General features: G+C 38.9%; 1 protein-coding gene across 6 annotated transcripts; it reads right to left on the bottom strand.

Moving 5' to 3' along the window:
• Nucleotides 1-1,511: 1,511 nt before the first annotated feature.
• LOC307044056 (interleukin-5 receptor subunit alpha-like) lies at nt 1,512-14,975 on the bottom strand. Of its 6 annotated transcripts, XR_013809512.1 has the most exons (11): nt 14,379-14,954; nt 13,744-13,817; nt 13,432-13,484; nt 11,298-11,455; nt 11,035-11,210; nt 10,057-10,190; nt 4,341-4,485; nt 4,153-4,264; nt 2,618-2,699; nt 1,879-2,525; nt 1,512-1,810 (listed from the first exon to the last, which is right to left on the bottom strand). XR_013809512.1 is itself a non-coding variant. In XM_079689081.1 (10 exons), exons 1-10 carry the CDS (start codon nt 14,453-14,455, stop codon nt 2,439-2,441), a joined length of 1,086 nt encoding a protein of 361 aa, XP_079545207.1. In that variant the 5' UTR covers nt 14,456-14,975; the 3' UTR covers nt 1,512-2,438. The 6 variants fall into 6 exon arrangements, 5 of the variants coding, with proteins under 5 accessions (XP_079545207.1, XP_079545206.1, XP_079545210.1 ...); XM_079689081.1 differs by having other exon boundaries at nt 1,512-2,525; nt 4,153-4,252; nt 14,379-14,975; XM_079689080.1 differs by having other exon boundaries at nt 1,512-2,525.
• Nucleotides 14,976-15,211: the final 236 nt, after the last annotated feature.

Raw genomic sequence — 15,211 nt, 5'->3', positions numbered from 1 at the left:
TGATGCATTCCTGTGAGTTGCGTGTGAAAGATGAATGGATGACACACTTTCAGAATGCTTTGAAGAAGCTCATGCGGCCGATCAGCAACGGGCATCAGACGGCAGCATTTGGAAAACAGATCGAGGAGGAGAGCATGTTTAGATTTAGATTAGATTAGAACCTCTTTATTTGTCACACACAGTGAAATTGGACCTCTGCATTTAACCCATCGTAGTACTAGGAGCAGTGGCTAGCTATTGTACTTGCCCGGGGAGCAATGGGGTGGGGTCCAGTGCCTTGCTCAAGGGCACCACGACAGGGCCCAGGTGGTGAATTGTCAGTTTGACTGACTTGTTGCCTTAGCTTTAACAGACAGATAGGATTACATCTATTGAAAATGCCAAAATGGTGTAAATGGCTCTACTGGCGCCCATGTTCACGATAAGGGACTTTTAAAGTTGATTTCAATATTGTTGTTTTTTAATTTCATTAAACTGGTTTGGTGCACATCCAAACAATTGTGTCTGTATTTGTGTTTTCGCTTGTCTAAATGTTGAGTTATGCTTTTGCTGTTTTTGTCCTGTGTAGGCTCCCATTGGAACACCATGTCCAAAGGAGCACACGATATAACAACATATCAACTTGAATTATTATGCAAAAAAAAATTGCATTGACATTTCAGGTTCATTTAACTCAGGGGTGTCAAACTCAATTTAATCGCGGGCCACATCAGCATTATGGCTGCACTCAAAGGGCCGGTTGTAACTTTAAGACTATATAAAAATACATATATAAATATTTATATAAAATAATGTATTATATTACACGATTGCCTCTGCATTGGATTATTATTGGATAGGGTAATAACTTCATAATTAACTAAGTCTGAAAGCAGAAGTCTGGGGCAAATAATTGCAAGTCTCTTCAGTGCGCACGTCACAAAATGATTTAAAAAGAAAAGCCACATTCTGGAAGAAAAGCCACAATCAAAAAACAGAAGTAACATTTACAAAAAGAGTCAAATTCTGAGAAAAAAGGCATATTTAGAAGAAAAAAAGTCAAATTCTGAGAAAAGAATCTAATTTGAGATGCATTATGGGACATTCTGTAAATCATCATGTAACCGTATAATAAACATATGATATTCTTTGCAAGCTCTTCTGGGGCCACAGAAAATGAAGTCACGGGTCGGATTTGGCCCCCGGGGCTTGAGTTTGACACCTGTCGGAGTCGGGAGGCCTGTTAACTTATTCCGGCAAATTACTCAGACCTACTAATTGACGTAACATAAGTTATTGAGTCTATGTACGTTTACTGCTTGGCTCAGATCCACCAACGTCAGCAAGATCTCACCTCTACTAACTCCTGAAGAACCAGGTTCAATTAACTGCTGTTTCAATTCAGACGACCCGCTAAATCTGTTTAAGCGATCCCGAAGGATTTTGATATCAGTAATGAGGTGTGGCCCTACCTAAGAGTGAGTGTGGCACAGTGCAATCTTACCTTTGAAGCAGGAGAGGAAAGCGCTAAAGTCTTTTAAGTTGTCCCAATCCAAAAGGTGGGATCGGTTTATTTGAATAAAAATTGGTCCACACTTGTACTGGGTTTTACCTTCTCTCGTTACAACATGACAATCATACAGAATATTTCATGCTGTGGTCAATTACTAATATGAAAGCTCAATTCACAGTCTGACATTTATTACACTAAATTGTAACTTCAACTGCCCAATTCAGTTTGTGATATTAAAATCTCCCGACAGAATTCAGAGGCATCCCCTCATAAATGAACACATTCAAACTTTCATTCAACAAATCAATTCACACACACCTATGTCCAGCATGAATTCCTCACAGGTGGCTGGTTGCTAAACATTCAACAAAACAATTCACATACACACCTATGTCCAGCATGAATTCCTCACAGGTGGCTGGTTGCTAAACATTCAACAAAACAATTCACTCAGCATTTAACAAATCAATTAGAGAGATATTTACTAAGGTTGAGAGAACCTTACCGAGGACAAACCCAGAGAAACTGTCTCCCCTCTCTTATCAGTGACACCCAGTAACTAAAATAGGCCTTAAACTCAACTTAACAAACCCCTTGTGTTTTGAATATACTGTGATTATAGAAAAACATGAAGTATAATGCATTTTCATTTTTGGTTATACAATGTTATATTTGATTATAATTAACTTTTGTTTGAATGACTCTACCTAATATGGAGACCTCAACACAGCCCTGATTTAACTAGTACGTTTAGGCGGAGAGTGTTTTTCAACCAAACTCTTTAACTGACATTTCCCTTTTGTTTAAATTAAAGAACAAAACAGTAAACAAGTCAAGGACCAAGCAAGGTAAAATTATTATTATTATAAGTATTATAACATAAAAATGCACAATGTCAAGCGTATACCTGAGGCGTTTTTTTAAATGTGTCTTTCAGATTGAGCTTTCACAATGTCTTGCCAGGCGTTTGCTCCATGTCCGACACCTCTGTGATCTCCTCCGCAGGCTCAGCTGACCGGGTAGGGTGGAAGAACTATTTACAACACACACAAAAACATTGAAACAATCATTACACAAGTGGTTGTGGTTGGGTTAGATGTTACGTCAGGTTTACAGTATACTTACATTGAAGGAGTTATTTCTTTCCAGGAAATGTTTGTACTTTTGTGGGGGGCGAGGAATCGGAGGAAACAGAACCCGAGACAGCCTGAAACACGCAAATAGGAACAAATGTCAGTACACATTTTGGTCCAACTGACTACAACATTTTTAAAGGCAAGGCAAGGCAAGTTTATTTATATAGCACTTTTCAACACAAGGCAATTCAAAGTGCTTTACAAAAAATGAAAGACATTAAGAAAATGGCATTTAAAATCAGTAATTAAAAAGAAAAGCTAATAAAATAAACATTAAAAGAAAAAATACATGGATAAAAGTTACAGTGCAGTCTTAGATATGAATAGTTCAATTAAAAGCAGCGACAAAAAGAAAAGTCTTCAGCCTGGATTTAAAAGTACCGGTAGTAAGAGTTGCAGCGGACCTGCAGGTTTCTGGGAGTTTGTTCCAGATGTTTGGAGCATAATAACTGAACGCTGCTTCTCCATGTTTAGTTCTGACTCTGGGGACAGAAAGCTGACCAGTCCCTGAAGACCTGAGGGATCTGGATGGTTCATGAAAGGGCCTTTTTAGGCTTAAAGGGGTTTTCTCTAACCTGTAGTGTTATACGGGTTGAATGCATGTAAATGGTCTGCAAAGGCTCAAATGATGTGCTCTTTGATGCTTTTGAATCTGCTCAATACTAGGTAATTACCGTATAGCACTCTTAGATATTCAAAATGATTTAAGACTACAAAATAAATATAACAAAGTATTTTATTATAATGACTTATAAGGTCTACGATGACTGGTCACTCACTGACACTATAAAAAAAAAGTCACTTAAATCACATTATAATGTAATATAAAAACATTCTAATGGATTACAACTATGATATTTTCAATACACTATGATCCTTCCACAAAAAGAAAGTAAGTGACCAGCGATTATAAAGTATTAGGCAAAGTTATTATGATTGCTTTAAAGCAATAACTACAGTTTTGAGTAGGATATTTGAGAAGTGTGTTTTTAATGCATTATAGAGACCTGGACATAGAAAGTGTTACTCACATTTTAGTACACACATTGCCATTTATGACATTGTATGAATTAATATATTTTTTGTTATGATTTTAAAGCTATAAGTGGACCATCTCAAGTGAAACTGCCATAAAGAAATTGGAAGAAAAGATGCACATCCGTCCTTAATGTTCTTCAGCGTTTCATGTTGTGTTTTCCCCTGTGTCTCTCCGGGGGGGAGGGGGTGGGGGGTTTCTGTCTTAACGTTAAAGAAGTTAATTTTGGACCGCAACCACCCATACTCTCTTACTTCTCTTTTCTTATAACTTCCCCCAATCTGCAGACATCGTTGTTCTCGTCTGTTTGACACTGTTTCACATTTAGAAGACAGGACAGAGTGTCTGTTGTCAGATTAGAAACAGAAAACTGAAGCAGAATACAAATAATATAAAATAGTCTCTCAGGAGCTGTACAGATGTGAGTGTGTGCGTCTCACACCCCAATCATCATGCTTTAGTTATTCAGCGGGAGACAGAAACAGTACCTCTGATGGCGCAGCAGCAGCAGCACAGCCAGGAGGATCATGGGTATTCCAAGTGAAATTGAGACGATCACTAGATTGTTGAGTTTGGACTGTTCCACAGCTTCAAGCACACCTACACACATAAAGACAAATTAAACTTGTGTGTAGATGGATGGGGATGACTTCAAGATGTGAAAAGCCCCACTCACTGACACCATGGCTCCATTCACTCCATTGAGAAAATTCCACACATTGGCTGCCCTTCCTTGTCCTCATCGTCACTCTGTAGCTGGAGGAGGGATCTACATTGGGCTCTCGATAGGACAGCTCGGCACTGAACTGTTTGGGTGTTTCCTGTTTGAAAGAAAATAAAGGATCAAGAAAATAATGCACTTAAACCTAAAAAATGTTAACACTTACTAAGATGCCCTGGTCTATAATGCATTATAAACATACTTATTTGTTGTTATAGCACTGCTATTATTGTTGAAAGGACTTTTAAATTATGCTTTATAACAATAATCTACAAATGATAAAGTATTTGATATTGACTTATAAGATCTAGTGTTATAATACGTTACGTAATTGTCCCTCACTAACTTTTTACTGCAAATGTCATGTCGCGATACATTATAATCTTTTTTAGAAGGTAATATATTGTAATTAGAAGAAACTTTAAGTGGTCATTTTTTGACTTTAAAAGGTCATATTATGCTGATGTTCAGGTGTATATCAGTATGTAGTGTCTCTACTTTAAAGAGTCCTCTCCTGCTGATGTTCAGGTGTATATCAGTATGTAGTGTCTCTACTTTAAAGAGTCCTCTCCTGCTGATGTTCAGGTGTATATCAGTATGTAGTGTCTCTACCTTAAAGAGTCCTCTCCTGCTGATGTACAGGTGTATATCAGTATGTAGTGTCTCTACTTTAAAGAGTCCTCTCCTGCTGATGTTCAGGTGTATATCAGTATGTAGTGTCTCTACTTTAAAGAGTCCTCTCCTGCTGATGTTCAGGTATATATCAGTATGTAGTGTCTCTACTTTAAAGAGTCCTCTCCTGCTGATGTTCAGGTGTATATCAGTATGTAGTGTCTCTACTTTAAAGAGTCCTCTCCTGCTGATGTTCAGGTGTATATCAGTATTTAGTGTCTCTACTTTAAAGAGTCCTCTCCTGCTGATGTTCAGGTGTATATCAGTATGTAGTGTCTCTACTTTAAAGAGTCCTCTCCTGCTGATGTTCAGGTGTATATCAGTATGTAGTGTCTCTACTTTAAAGAGTCCTCTCCTGCTGATGTTCAGGTGTATATCAGTATGTAGTGTCTCTACTTTAAAGAGTCCTCTCCTGCTGATGTTCAGGTGTATATCAGTATGTAGTGTCTCTACTTTAAAGAGTCCTCTCCTGCTGATGTTCAGGTATATATCAGTATGTAGTGTCTCTACCTTAAAGAGTCCTCTCCTGCTGATGTTCAGGTGTATATCAGTATGTAGTGTCTCTACTTTAAAGAGTCCTCTCCTGCTGATGTTCAGGTGTATATCAGTATGTAGTGTCTCTACTTTAAAGAGTCCTCTCCTGCTGATGTTCAGGTGTATATCAGTATTTAGTGTCTCTACTTTAAAGAGTCCTCTCCTGCTGATGTTCAGGTGTATATCAGTATGTAGTGTCTCTACTTTAAAGAGTCCTCTCCTGCTGATGTTCAGGTATATATCAGTATGTAGTGTCTCTACTTTAAAGAGTCCTCTCCTGCTGATGTTCAGGTGTATATCAGTATGTAGTGTCTCTACTTTAAAGAGTCCTCTCCTGCTGATGTTCAGGTGTATATCAGTATGTAGTGTCTCTACTTTAAAGAGTCCTCTCCTGCTGATGTTCAGGTGTATATCAGTATGTAGTGTCTCTACTTTAAAGAGTCCTCTCCTGCTGATGTTCAGGTGTATATCAGTATGTAGTGTCTCTACTTTAAAGAGTCCTCTCCTGCTGATGTTCAGGTGTATATCAGTATGTAGTGTCTCTACTTTAAAGAGTCCTCTCCTGCTGATGTTCAGGTGTATGTCAGTATGTAGTGTCTCTACTTTAAAGAGTCTTCTCCTGCTGATGTTCAGGTGTATATCAGTATGTAGTGTCTCTACTTTAAAGAGTCCTCTCCTGCTGATGTTCAGGTGTATATCAGTATGTAGTGTCTCTACTTTAAAGAGTCCTCTCCTGCTGATGTTCTGGTGTATATCAGTATGTAGCGTCTCTACTTTAAAGAGTCCTCTCCTGCTGATGTTCAGGTGTATATCAGTATGTAGTGTCTCTACTTTAAAGAGTCCTCTCCTGCTGATGTCTAGGTGTATATCAGTATGTAGTGTCTCTACTTTAAAGAGTCCTCTCCTGCTGATGTTCAGGTGTATATCAGTATGTAGTGTCTCTACTTTAAAGAGTCTTCTCCTGCTGATGTTCAGGTGTATATCAGTATGTAGTGTCTCTACTTTAAAGAGTCCTCTCCTGCTGATGTTCTGGTGTATATCAGTATGTAGCGTCTCTACTTTAAAGAGTCCTCTCCTGCTGATGTTCAGGTGTATATCAGTATGTAGTGTCTCTACTTTAAAGAGTCCTCTCCTGCTTATGTCTAGGTGTATATCAGTATGTAGTGTCTCTACTTTAAAGAGTCCTCTCCTGCTGATGTTCAGGTGTATATCAGTATGTAGAGTGTCTCTACTTTAAAGAGTCCTCTCCTGCTGATGTTCAGGTGTATGTCAGTATGTAGTGTCTCTACTTTAAAGAGTCCTCTCCTGCTGATGTTCAGGTGTATATCAGTATGTAGTGTCTCTACTTTAAAGAGTCTTCTCCTGCTGATGTTCAGGTGTATATCAGTATGTAGTGTCTCTACTTTAAAGAGTCCTCTCCTGCTGATGTTCAGGTGTATATCAGTATGTAGTGTCTCTACTTTAAAGAGTCCTCTCCTGCTGATGTTCTGGTGTATATCAGTATGTAGCGTCTCTACTTTAAAGAGTCCTCTCCTGCTGATGTTCAGGTGTATATCAGTATGTAGTGTCTCTACTTTAAAGAGTCCTCTCCTGCTGATGTCTAGGTGTATATCAGTATGTAGTGTCTCTACTTTAAAGAGTCCTCTCCTGCTGATGTTCAGGTGTATATCAGTATGTAGTGTCTCTACTTTAAAGAGTCCTCTCCTGCTGATTTTCAGGTGTATATCAGTATGTAGTGTCTCTACTTTAAAGAGTCCTCTCCTGCTGATGTTCAGGTGTATATCAGTATGTAGTGTCTCTACTTTAAAGAGTTCTCTCCTGCTGATGTTCAGGTGTATATCAGTATGTAGTGTCTCTACTTTAAAGAGTTCTCTCCTGCTGATGTTCAGGTGTATATCAGTATGTAGTGTCTCTACTTTAAAGAGTTCTCTCCTGCTGATGTTCAGGTGTATATCAGTATGTAGTGTCTCTACTTTAAAGAGTCCTCTCCTGCTGATGTTCAGGTGTATATCAGTATGTAGTGTTTCTACTTTAAAGAGTCCTCTCCTGCTGATGTTCAGGTGTATATTAGTATGTAGTGTCTCTACTTTAAAGAGTCTTCTCCTGCTGATGTTCAGGTGTATATCAGTATGTAGTGTCTCTACTTTAAAGAGTCCTCTCCTGCTGATGTTCAGGTGTATATCAGTATGTAGTGTCTCTACTTTAAAGAGTCCTCTCCTGCTGATGTTCAGGTGTATATCAGTATGTAGTGTCTCTACTTTAAAGAGTCCTCTCCTGCTGATGTTCAGGTGTATATCAGTATGTAGTGTCTCTACTTTAAAGAGTCCTCTCCTGCTGATGTTCTGGTGTATATCAGTATGTAGCGTCTCTACTTTAAAGAGTCCTCTCCTGCTGATGTTCAGGTGTATATCAGTATGTAGTGTCTCTACTTTAAAGAGTCCTCTCCTGCTGATGTTCAGGTGTATATCAGTATGTAGTGTCTCTACTTTAAAGAGTCCTCTCCTGCTGATGTTCAGGTGTATATCAGTATGTAGTGTCTCTAGTTTAAAGAGTCCTCTCCTGCTGATGTTCAGGTGTATATCAGTATGTAGTGTCTCTACTTTAAAGAGTCCTCTCCTGCTGATGTTCAGGTGTATATTAGTATGTAGTGTCTCTACTTTAAAGAGTCCTCTCCTGCTGATGTTCAGGTGTATATCAGTATGTAGTGTCTCTACTTTAAAGAGTCCTCTCCTGCTGATGTTCAGGTGTATATCAGTATGTAGTGTCTCTACTTTAAAGAGTCCTCTCCTGCTGATGTTCAGGTGTATATCAGTATGTAGTGTCTCTACTTTAAAGAGTCCTCTCCTGCTGATGTTCAGGTGTATATCAGTATGTAGTGTCTCTACTTTAAAGAGTCCTCTCCTGCTGATGTTCAGGTGTATATCAGTATGTAGTGTCTCTACTTTAAAGAGTCCTCTCCTGCTGATTTTCAGGTGTATATCAGTATGTAGTGTCTCTACTTTAAAGAGTCCTCTCCTGCTGATGTTCAGGTGTATATCAGTATGAAGTGTCTCTACTTTAAAGAGTCCTCTCCTGCTGATGTTCAGGTGTATATCAGTATGTAGTGTCTCTACTTTAAAGAGTCCTCTCCTGCTGATGTTCAGGTGTATATCAGTATGTAGTGTCTCTACTTTAAAGAGTCCTCTCCTGCTGATGTTCAGGTGTATATCAGTATGTAGTGTTTCTACTTTAAAGAGTCCTCTCCTGCTGATGTTCAGGTGTATATCAGTATGTAGTGTCTCTACTTTAAAGAGTCCTCTCCTGCGGATGTTCAGGTGTATATTAGTATGTAGTGTCTCTACTTTAAAGAGTCCTCTCCTGCTGATGTTCAGGTGTATATCAGTATGTAGTGTCTCTACTTTAAAGAGTCCTCTCCTGCTGATGTTCAGGTGTATATCAGTATGTAGTGTCTCTACTTTAAAGAGTCCTCTCCTGCTGATGTTCAGGTGTATATCAGTATGTAGTGTCTCTACTTTAAAGAGTCCTCTCCTGCTGATGTTCAGGTGTATATCAGTATGTAGTGTCTCTACTTTAAAGAGTCCTCTCCTGCTGATGTTCAGGTGTATATCAGTATGTAGTGTCTCTACATGTCTTCATGCTTTAATGTTCAAAAAGCTCTTAATTGTTCTCATACTGTCTGTGCTGCAGCACCTCTTTTCACCCTCTGTCTGAAACCAGAGCTGCTCTGATTGGTTAGCTGGCCGGCTCTGTTGTGATTGGTCAACCGCTTGGAGATGAACCGCCCCTTAACCTGTCACATACAAGTGTTGAGCACTAACCAATAGAAGCGTGAGTGTTACATAGTGATGTCACTATGTTCCTGAAGTAAACAAAGTTTCTGATTCCTTCCCTAATCCAGTTGACAGACAGATGGAAAAAACAAGCCAAAACATAACCTAATGGTAGAATTCATACAAAATGTAAGTATTAAACCGGAAGAAGACTAAAGAATAAAGAACAATAACGTATAAATCAGAATTAAGGCCCTTGTTCTGCCTTTTCCAAACTAACGATCTGAAGCTGTGTTCAGTGCGCTCTCTCACCCACTCAGATCACTCAAAACCTACTGAGGTCTACTGATAAATAAATAAAAATCCTCCGTCACATAATTAAGAACCTGTTGCCTTACCATGCGAGAGAAAGAGTTGGCACTGCAGGTGCTGCTTTCTTTGGGACTTTGGTGAGATAGCAAGGGAAAAGGCTTTATTGGCTATCATTTGCCATTTTGCTAAAACAGGTTGTCTCCTTGTGGGTAGAATGCATTCTGGTGTAGCTTAATGGAGTAAATGTTTATTTTTGATAATCAACCAGTGATGTAAGCATTATTATGTATAAGAAGTATGTTTACAATGCATTATAAGGCATCATAGGAAGCATAGCCTACATTATTGAATAATTGACATCCATACACACATGTTCACTGTACCTGGTCACCCATGTCCAGCTGGTATTCAAAGCAGGAGGGGTCGGTGTCGGCTCGACTGTGGGGCGAACCCCATGTCACCAATAGACCTCCATCTTTGATTGATGCAGAGATGTTTTGGGGTGGAGACAGGACCTCTGTGGCACACACAACGACAACATTCGTAAAATAATTATTAAAAATGCAGGTGGAACTGCGGATTTCCGCGAGCAACTAAGCTTACAACCATAGGTTACTAGCCAGTGAAAAAATCAATCATAGCTTTCCCCTCTCTTTTTATATGGTGAAAATTGTTTGATTTTTTTTACGTAAGACACCAAAATTCCTGTCACTCCATTATCAAGTTTATTTCATCGTGATATTGCCCTATTGGTTACCTTTTGACCCCTAGAAGTGAGATAAACCTACCCTGTTTCCCCTACTCAAGAGCTCAATGAGAGTTTGTCTTGTATTAACTAGTTCAGTGCTTCTCAAACTTTTTTCAGTAATGTACCCCCTTTGAAACATTTCCTCAGCCAAGTGCCCCCTGACCGACCCCGAACATTTTTGATCGAAAAAGCCTATATAAATAATTACAATATAGTGATGTTCCCTCAGTGTGTGATACATTAACTCCTTCGTGCATTCATTACAACAAACTAAGGATATTTTCATCTTCATGCATGAAAAAAAATAACATAACATTTTTATAAAACAGATTTTTCCAAGGAGTTTTTCAATTTAAGTCATATGTTTAACAAACCAATGAACAAAATGATATATTGTGAAAAACTATCAAATACAATACACACATTTGACATAAAATTGTGTTTTCTATTTAAGTTATTGTACTAAGATTATTTTTTTAATCATGCATGGTATTTTTTTAATTAACCTTTTTTTAAATTATCATTATTATTATTATTATTAATCTCAAGTACCCCCTGCAGTACCCCAATGTACCCCAAGGGGTCCGCGTACCGCCATTTGAGAATCACTGACCTAGCATGTTGAGGTCGTATTTGGAGGCGTAGACTGTCCACTCGCCGTGCAGGGTGAAGTTGAAGTGTAAGATTAAAAGTGACATCTTGTGATCGTGCAGAGCTAAAGATCTTGATCCGACTTTCTCCTCAGACGACAGGTCAGGAGACTGAACTGATTTGTTACCATCACAGATGCTGCATGAAAACAGAGGGAAAGAGAATGTGAGGATGCCTTTAAATACTCTCTATGCCACATGTGTAATGTATCATTTAAAAAAAGACCTGATGTTGACAAAGAGCTGAGTATCCTGCTGCACGGTGTTGAATGACCAGGAGCAGTTGAGTATATTTGTTGTGTAAAGGAGGCAGGTAAGGTCTTTATCATGTATATTTTCCATCTCTACCTCATGCCCCTGCACTAAAGTACTCTGTACATCAATCTGAAAAAAGTACCACAAACAACAAGAACAAAATGTAGAAATCAGAAAATCCATCTGCATTAAAGGGGTGGCTTTCATGTGACTGTTGTTGGAGATTTGGAGGATGTTGCAAACCAACCTCGTCTCCGCGTGTCGTTTGACAAGCTAGGTGAATTCGGGAAAAGGGAGTAAGAAACACCAGAATGCAAGCGAAACAATAATCCGGCTTTAATGATACAAGGCAACGATACAAAATACAAATACAAAGAAATCACGAAGCACTCTGCAGAGTACTCCGGGCTCAGGTTCTACCACCCGTGTGAGACAGGTCTCAGGAACGGCTGGTGAAAAACAAGAGCCCGAACCAAAGGAAAACACAGGCTTTCATACTAAAACACAGGAGGAGGTGTGTACGTGCATTCCCCCAGAGGTCATCTTATTGGCAGAGATCAACACATGGCCTGTCGCACCCAATCAGTGCGACACAGCAGAAGAAACCCGGAAACAAAAAGTCTCATTCAGTTTGACGAAGACCAGACACCTTTTGGTGTCTGGTACGAACTTGCTCTCAACAACAAGTTTCCTTATCTTATTTCACATCTTGCAGCCAGCACACACACATCTCCTTTATGGCCCTTGGTCCCTGTGTCCATCTTCCCGCCTCCTGACTGCCACACACAAGTTAAAAGTATGTTTTAAGATATAGTTGTTATAGTTGGCTAAATATACGTAATACATGTTAATTACTTTCATATCAATAACAACGAGGAACACATTACCTATGCTCTTAAGCAGTATTAGAGATGCTTTTCAAATAGTCAAACTTCACACAGGCTTACCTATGGCCCTTCCATTTGTTTGAGCTATTGTTCACATCTTTACTTCAAATAAAAGGTTTCACATTGTATATTTCCAGCTTCCTTTACACATACTGCTATTATTAACACAAAGTAACTAACCACACACCTCTATTGAAAACAAGTCGATTCCCCTGACAATTGACATGCTGAAACTCCTGGAATGCGCTCCCTCCCCCACCTCTCTCGTCCCTGTCATAAAAACTGTTTCCATTTCATATAGAGTAATAAAAGATGTTTAAGCTAATTTCTCCACAATGTTTGTAGCCATTTAGTACCCACACATGAAAGAATAAGAACAGAGGTATAGTTGACCAGTAATCATGTAGCAGATCTATTTACTGCAATGAAAACACATACACATCTGCTACAAGATTGTGTCACACACACCCATTTTTTACGAGGGAAGCATTCCAGCGTCTGGCACTATCTCCAAATATGGTGTCCCCTTCTCACCTCTCTCTCTAAACACAAGGAATTCACCTCAATATATTGGGGGAGGGAAAAGATACTTTGTCCTTTCTAATTTAACACACATGAATATAAATAAGGTGGCATTAAAAGGAATATACCAGATTTAACTTTCCTGTCATACCACGTTACTTTAATACTTCAAATAATTCAAATAATCCTTCACTGTGTGCATACTTGCCAACCTTGAGACCTCAGAAATCGGGAGCATTTCAAAATGCAAAATGGGGGGGGGGGGGGGCGGGGTGCTAGTTTATCGCCGGAGCTGTTAGATTAACATTAACATGCTTATTGTATTTCTAAGTGCAGCATGTAGCACCATCCTTGATGGAGCATATGTGTGGGCTGGAAAGGAGTGAGCAGAGAGTAGAGTAGTTGTCGATTCTTGTTCTGTTTTCTGTGACTATCTGCCTCACCTTGTTAGATTTTCAGTTGCGCGCGCTACTAAAGAGACGTGTTACCATGGAAACCAAACAATGGTGTAGCTGTATTAAAGTCCGAGTGGAAACAGTCCTGAGTAAATCTGATTTTGTCAGAAATCGGGAGAAATATGACCCCGGGAAGAAACCGGGAGAGGGCAATGAAATCGGGAGTCTCCCGCGAAAATCGGGAGGGTTGACAAGTATGACTGTGTGACCTTTGGACAATATAAACAAAATGGATTCTCACTTTATCAGAAGACATTGTATCCTCACAGACATCTGAAATGTCAGCTTCCGCCTCTATTAAAGGAGTAAATACATTTGGAGTTTTAGGACGGGGGGGGGAAACCAAAGGCAACGGATGGTCAAGTTCTAACTTTAAAGACCTTCACACACAAGTGGTCCAATGTAAGCATCAATGCATTTCCATTCAGATTATACAGCATATGAAGGCATATTTTATTCAAAGTACACCATGCTTAATTAATCCACATTTTTGGGTATTTTCCGTGATTTAGGAAGAATGTGTGTGCGTCAAGCGTGCGTGCGTGTTACCAACCAATTTTTAAGGCAAACAAAACCAGCAAACTGGACCAAAGTATTGGATGTGCAGGAAACATCTTCATAGCATGCCTAAGGGTTTCAGACCAACACACACACACCCACACCCACACCCACACACACACACACACACACACACACACACACACACACACACACACACACACACACACACACACACACACACACACACACACACAAATTAACATGACCCCATAATCCTGAGCGTACAGTGTCTGGCACCCGAGTACATAGAGAACCTCTTGTATTGTACACATTTCCTGTCTGTTTATACTTCCCCTTTTTAGGGTCTTAAAGTTAGTGACTGACAGTGAGACATATTTATGCCGTGTAATCAAATTGAAAGAAACAGCTTTCCTCATATGAATCTTACTTTTCGTCCTGGTTCAATTAGATTTATACCGCCTACAAAAGCTTTTACATTTTCCACAAAAAATAAAAAGTTATCAATGCTTTGGTCAACTTTTCTCTCTGAAGGTGATAAACCATAGACTGCATATATAAAGGGAAAACCCACGCTTAGCTATTCTAGGTGTAAGCCTTCTTGAATCCAATTTTAAAGAATCCATCTACAGTACAATGTGGTAAATAGAAGTAATAGGAAACCGTTACCTCCCGCTGTCCCTCCTCCCTGACAGTGTTCTCGACGACTGAAGACAGTGAAACATTTCTGGGGAAAGAAGAAGCATGACGTCACACACTGTACAAGGCTTCAGGAAACATTAGGCTTCTTCCTGTCACTTCATTTCTATTTGTTGGATTAATACACTGCAAAATCCAAATATGTCTTAGCTTTTCAAGAGCAATGTGTTGGTAGTAAATACAGTAAAAACTATAGAGTAAGACTAAGACAATGGAAAATTCATGAAATGTGTTCATTTTCTAAAAATAAATCGAGAAGGTCGCGACTTGTGCCATGATATTTATAAATAAATGTACACATTTGTTGAACTGGACACTGGTACATTGACTTTCATTCAACCTGTCATTTAATTTAAAAGGTTTCTCAAGTTATTGGATATTGTTCTGTCTTGCCTTGAAAACACATTACTACTTAATCTATAGGTTGCTAATTTAGAAACTGATAAAACTTTTACTGTCGCTACTTTCACTATATTTTGATGATAATACTTTTCTACTTTCACTTGAGGAACATTTTGAATGCAGGACTTTTACTGTAACAGAGTATTCCTACACTCTGGTACTTCTACTTTTACTCAAGTACAAGATCTGAGTACTTCTACTCAAGATCTGAGTATGTATACATTACTCAAGTACATGATCTGAGTATTTCTACTTTTACTCAAGTACAAGATCTGAGTACTTCTACCTTTACTAAAGTACAAGACCTGAGTACTTCTACTTTTACTCAAGTACAAGATCTGAGTACTTCTACTTTTACTCAAGATCTGAGTACTTCTAATTTAATCAAGTACAACATCTGA

The sequence above is a fragment of the Notothenia rossii genome (genome assembly GCF_949606895.1).
Source record: "Notothenia rossii genome assembly, chromosome: 6".
Classification (NCBI taxonomy): Eukaryota; Metazoa; Chordata; class Actinopteri; order Perciformes; family Nototheniidae; genus Notothenia; species Notothenia rossii.
Note: the sequence above shows the minus strand (reverse complement) of the source record. Positions and strands in the feature narration are given on the sequence as shown.